General features: G+C 45.0%; 1 protein-coding gene across 3 annotated transcripts in view; it reads left to right on the top strand.

The window, feature by feature from the left end:
- The window catches only part of LOC147020528 (choline/ethanolamine transporter flvcr2a-like), a 128,986-nt gene that overhangs the window by 63,482 nt on the left and 59,224 nt on the right, over positions 1-6,280 (top strand). For all 3 annotated transcript variants that reach the window (XM_085895966.1, XM_085895964.1, XM_085895965.1), the window contains exon 6: positions 5,900-6,010. In XM_085895966.1, coding sequence (XP_085752092.1) covers positions 5,900-6,010 — 111 coding nt within the window. The remainder of the gene's footprint in view (positions 1-5,899; positions 6,011-6,280) is intronic.

Below are 6,280 nucleotides of genomic sequence, written 5' to 3'. Positions count from 1 at the left end.
TTTCCACTATTCTCTTTATGACTTCCTGTATGCTCTTTTGCAGTGAGATGTGTGAGTCCATCTTGGCTTACCTTCTCACTTGACAGCTGTGTGGGTAACCAATAATACCTGGTGGGGTCCGGTCCAACATGCCCTCAGTGCGTTCTTCCGCTTGAACACCTTGATGTACACCCAGTCGCCGGGCTGGATGCCGTGGTGTTCCTCCGCAGCCAGTTCTGATCGTGCTTGTTTGACCTGCTCGTCAAATTCTTGGACAAACTTTGTTAGAGCAGCACAGAAGTTAATCATTGTCCTCTCCCCATGTATGTCCATTTGTTTCAGGGTTACTGGAGCTGTTACCGGCACTCGCATCGGTCTCCCGATCAGTATTTCATGTGGGGACAATCCGCTGTGCCTATTTACCATTGACCTCATTGACATCAGTGCCAGAGGAATAGCCTCTGGCCATTTTAACCCTGTTTGATAAGCCCCTTCCGGTTGTTTAAACACTTTACCATCATTATGGTGTTGACAATACACACAGCTTCCACAAAGAATTTCTGCTGCACAGCTGTAAACCCTGGAGCGTATCATGTTCATAGCACCTCCTTCTGCATCCCCCGTTTGTTCGTATGGCCACTTACATGAGCCAGACGAGCAGACCATGGCAAAAATGCCCTTTGTGCAACTATTTTACCTTCTTTCTGAAAACCAGAGCTTTGTTTCCGCATTATAGTAGCAACCTGTCTCCTTCCATCTGGCTCTTTCACTTGCCTCAATTGCCTCCTATAGTGCTGCAATGTCGTCAGTAGTCGGCCGTTCATAATTTTTCCTATTTTGAGAGCATGTTTGTTCCCTTTCAAAAGAGCTGTATGATTTGGTGGACACGGGCCTATTGTTACGGTAAACGTTGAATGTTGATCAATAGACCTGACTTCAACAAGCACCTCCACAAGGCCAAAGGAACTCTAACATGAAACACACAAGTTCAAGCAGTGCAATTTGAGATACTGCGGTAAAAGTTCCTTTTAAACAAACTCATAAAAACACACATGATCGACCTCAAATATTCCACAAGATTTGGGATCACCAATCTTTGTCGCACTCTGCATCATGCCTGTGACAACGCACCCACCCGATAACAGCAGGAGCAGTGATGTCTATTTATATATTATGTATGGAATTTTTGTGTTTTCACATCTTACCATCACCTTCACCACTGATGCATGTGCTCACGTGCACCCACTGAAGCTCACCTGAACAAGGCTTGCCCCAAACATGAAAGGAACCAATTTTGACTCATGACATGTCCCATCGAAGCCCTGCACCAAAAACTCACGAGACATGCATATGGCCTGCTGCCAAATCCCCAACCACACTGCTCGCTCAGCCATTCCTGAAATTCTCTTTGCCATTTCAGCTCTAATCAAATGCAGCAAATACATATTTTCGCACACCTCTCTCTGGCTGCAACATGTAGGACCCTTTCTTGACCAATTAACTATATATATAGTAACCACACAAAGTGTGGAAGTTTTATAATGCACTAGCCTGAACACAAAACCTCCCCTACAATGATAACACCAGTCTATCACATTCCATCTCTATTTTCTGACCCGCCGCAACCGAAGGTCATGTTCTCGCCCACCCGGCCTGCCAATCAACATGGCGTCTCACATTCTAACCTGTCATTTTAACACACCTCAGCAAAATGCCTCTCACTGCGCAACCCTCCATCCACGTACCATGCATGCAAATCCGTCCGGGCAAGGTTGAACAACTTCAGAAACTACACGGCACTCTCGGCATGGCCCGGATGCCAACTCGACTCATCAAAAGTGCTTCAAAACACCAGGCGACCCCTCCCCTCAGACACCCGTGCAGTTTCTGAGACCAGCTCAGTTGCATATATATTCTGTCCACAGCCGTCACACACAGAAAAATGCTTTTCCTCCTCGTGAGTGATTCAAATCATTATAAGCTCATTCACATTAACTCATTCCTCATTCAAACATGTCATGGTAACCATGTTGACCAGATACCTTGGCTCGTGGTTCATAAAATTGTCATACACACGGCTGGAATTACTCCTTTTCTGACCACCACGCGTGATTCTAATTCCTTCTAATCGTCTCACATGGAGGACATACATCCTTCAACCTTTCTCCACCCAAATGCCAACCATTGGTGCCGGACACCATATTGGCCAACAAGTCAAACACGTGAAAAAGAGTTAAAGAGTTAAACGTACCTCGTACCCCCTCCCATCAACCGATCGCACATCTACCTTAGTGGATTTGGCACAGAGGAAAAATGCCCGACACAAATTGACCATTTTAACTCGCTCTGTATAACAAGCACAGTGTAATCAAATCGTTGGATTTATATTCCGCAGACTGAGATGAAACAATCTGTTCTGAGGATTAATTAAATTGACTGACCCTTTTTGAGTCGTCCATATACACCATTAATGCAACTCCAAATTTTAAAAGTAGTCAGCAGGAAACCGACACCTCCCATTTTATCCTTTCCTGATCACTATCGGGACAGCAATGGCAAACCATCTTGCGTAATCCTTGCACTGAGGTATTCAAACTCGTGTTGTCACCAGTTGCCATGGTTTTTGCATGGTATCCTCACCTGCCAGCATTTGCTTACACGCACACGCTCACCTCCGTGTATCTGCCTGCAGCCATTCACACAATGAGCGACCTGTACCTGTATGCTATAACATGCAGCACCCTCTGCCACATCTACATGGTTGGCTCGCTTTGTGCCACATCCCGAATCCTTAACACTTACCATCAACTTTCGATCTTTCTACTCTGGTGCAAACCAGCACACGAGGTACTCACCAAACACAAGCCATCGCTGGCACACTACTCCATTCACATTGACACCGAAATAGCACTGTTATGCTCAAATAATTGTCATTTCTCTTTCTTGCATGTTTGTGCACCTGCCCCCAAGAGATAAAATCGAGCAATTCTTTGAGCTTCAATATTTTTAAAAGAAAGAAATTTAGCATGGACAAACAAACAAGCAAATCAGGGACAAGGAAATCCAACACAGGTAGAGGCCATTCAGCCCATCATGCCTGCACGAACACCATACCAACCCATCTACACAAGATCCAAGGTAGAAAATGCAAAAAAAAGTTTTTAATTAATGAAATAAAAAATTTTGGGTTTTTTGGGGGGGGGGTTGGTTTTTGTTTATTTTTTGTTGTAGTTTTTGTAGTCCCCCCCCCCTTTTCTTCCCCTCAGGGGAGGGGGCATGGGCTTGGTTAAAAACACACATCAACCACACAACCCCACTTGACAAGACCCCCACCAACAGCACTCTGTACACATGCACACAATCACCCATCAATGCTCAAACTACCGAAAAGTCTTATCAACATCCCCATACCCCTCTATTCCCATATCTTCCAGGTACCTGTCTAATTCCAATTTAAACTTATCTAGTTTTTCTGCTGCCACTACCTTTCCAGGGAGACCATTCCACTCATTAACTACTCTCTATGAGTAAAAGTCCCCTGCCTTACTACCATCTTAACTCTCCTCTTCTTTACTCTCAAGACTCTCTCTCTCTCAGGAAAAAAAATTTTACCAGCAAAAATTAATTTCCTTATTAATCAATTTTACAAAAAAAATTTTCTCTCTGCAACCAGTTTCTGGAGCATTTCAAAGACAAGCTGTCCCCACCCTTTTTCCATTTTTAAGCAAGCACATACAGCCTGGCAAGCAAGGCAAGTTCCTCCCCTTCACAGCAGGGTATACCACACCAAAGCAAAAGCGGGCACACCCGTTTCTGCCTCAAAGCTGTCTCGCCTGGGTTTGATTCCCAACCCAGTATTCCAGAGGTATTGCATTAGGAAACTCCACCTGTCAATGTTATGGTACTATTGAAGCAAAAATGTTCAACGAGTCATAAGGCAACTCGAACATCTTGACAGATGCATGGAAGCTAAAACATTCTGTGCGCATTCCAAACTCGTGATTGATCATTTCACAGCTTTCCTTCTTCAGGTTCTCGGAAAACTATTGCACTCGCCTTCATCGAATCACACCATTTGTTCATGTTTCATACCAATTCTGGTCTGTATTTATCAAACATACATCATCCACATGTCTCTTTAATGTCCCCACTTATTCATGCCTGTCCTGACTGTCAATTGTCCCAACAACCTACTTTGCATATCTACAACCAGGCACAGATCGTGCACCCCTCCGGACGTTCCTCGCTTTGCACTCAAGCCTTGTGTAGATTTACAAATTCGTGATAATTTTCTCATGCTTGTAACCACAACACAATTGCATATATGTCTGACACACAAACCCACATGCACTGAAATGTTGTACACAAACTATTTCAGACACTTTCAGAACATTGACCCATTATAAACACCTCACATTAAATCACTTTGATTCCATGCGTGATAATTTATTTTCTATTCTATTCTGGTGGAATCTCTGTTTTTCGGTTCACTCTGCCCACAACTTCACATCTTTTGAAGTACTCGATCCAAAGGTCTCATTCATATACTCAGCGTTTGACCTGAAGCGGGCACAGCGCCACCTGCTCCTTTTCGACTTCTTCACACCCCTTGGCCCCCGGCTCTCGCAGCCTTGGTACAAAATACCCTCGTGGCAATACCTGCACCTCTCCGCCAGCCCATGACTTGGCAACTTAATCCCAAGGCCCTCCAACTGGGTCCTGTTCACGCTGCTGCCCCTGCCCCTTATTTCACGCTGCTGGCCCCTGGCTCAACAGAAACCGCTCTACTTGGCACCCACACATTTACTCCCAAAATTTGACTGGTCTGAAGAAACTTTTATTATTTCTTTACCATTACTCTTTTCAGTTCGGGCTCATGCAAACGAATGGGGAAGGGGATCCTGCTCAACTCCAACAGTGACAGCAAAATGCCCCTACGAGAGAGGAAGGTCTCTCACCTGTGTCCCTATCGGGAGGACGGGGGGGGGTGTTGTAGGCACCTTGGGCAGTTGCTCTCCCTGCTCGAGATTCACAGGTCCTCCACCAGTTGGCGATGAGCCTCTGCTCGCTGCACCATTGTTGACTCGGGGCGCTCCTCTCCACAGGCAGGACTCGTAGAACACTCAGGATACAAACTGTTTAATCACATTACACATGCGGGAAAAATGGAATCATCCAAATCCATGTGGTTCCCTTCTCAATGAACAGCACTCACACCCTGTTATATATACATACAGGGATGTACAAAGAGTTGGTTGATGAAAGCATTACTTTCCCGAGAGCAGTTTCCAAGAAACCGAGCCACGCTGCCCTTATCGCTGCTCACACCAAGGCCACAGCTGGAGACAGTTAATGATTGTCAGCACCTATTAATCCAGCCTTTGTCCACCATCACCACACCTCCCCCGATTGACCATTGGCAGTAGCTCCAGCTGACCTCCCCCCCTCCCTTTTCACCCCTCGCAGATTGGTCCTGCTGTGATAGGGCATGTAGCCTTTCGATTAGGTTTTTGTCCCCGTTGCGGCTTGATGACTTTTGGCCGCTTTGACTCCGTTTTAAGGGACCTACTAGCCTGTCGTGCTACTGGTCAGAGGTAACTCATTGGACGATGGAGGCAGCAATGGGTGACTCACCGCAGTTCCACCGAGTTTGGGATGCCAAGGAAGCGAGAGATAGCAAATAGGAGAAAGCATCCTACACTGTAGAAGCGAGAGAGATGGAGAGATAAATAAACAAAGTTATGTTGATGGAAAAATCAACACACCCAACCATCTATCTAATATATTCGCAATGCATATCTATCCACATGTATTACATCACACCTAACTTAACAGATATTGTGAAATAACTGTCATTATACTATCGATTGACTTATATTATCCCCTCGGAGCCATAACCACAATGTTTTCTTTCATGCAGGATTACCATCTTTGTGGTGAATATCCTGACTTTCGTTACGATGGTGGTGTATACATTCACGATGGACTTGGGGCATATCTGGGTCATCTTCATCACTGCAGGCCTTTTAGGGTAAGTTTCTGAGTTAATCACCTTTGTACTATCAACAGCTAATCCAAATCAGAAGCATTGATCCTAAGCTAGTTTTGATGACCAATTTCTAAGCTTCCTTCCAAATATCCTTTGAAGTGAAACAAAAGTCGTTTTTCCAAAACTGTGCATGATTACACCTGATCATCAACTATAATCCATCCATTGGAACCATACTCTGTGAAGAGCATCGGTGCTGCCTAAGCAGTCTCCTTGGCTATTGGGCATAATCCTAGATGGGTCACCACTCCA

This window comes from Eptatretus burgeri, chromosome 9, assembly GCF_056783735.1.
Source record: "Eptatretus burgeri isolate ZD-2024b chromosome 9, Ebu_testis_v1, whole genome shotgun sequence".
Lineage (NCBI taxonomy): Eukaryota > Metazoa > Chordata > Myxini > Myxiniformes > Myxinidae > Eptatretus > Eptatretus burgeri.
This window is presented reverse-complemented; position numbering and strand designations above follow the sequence as displayed.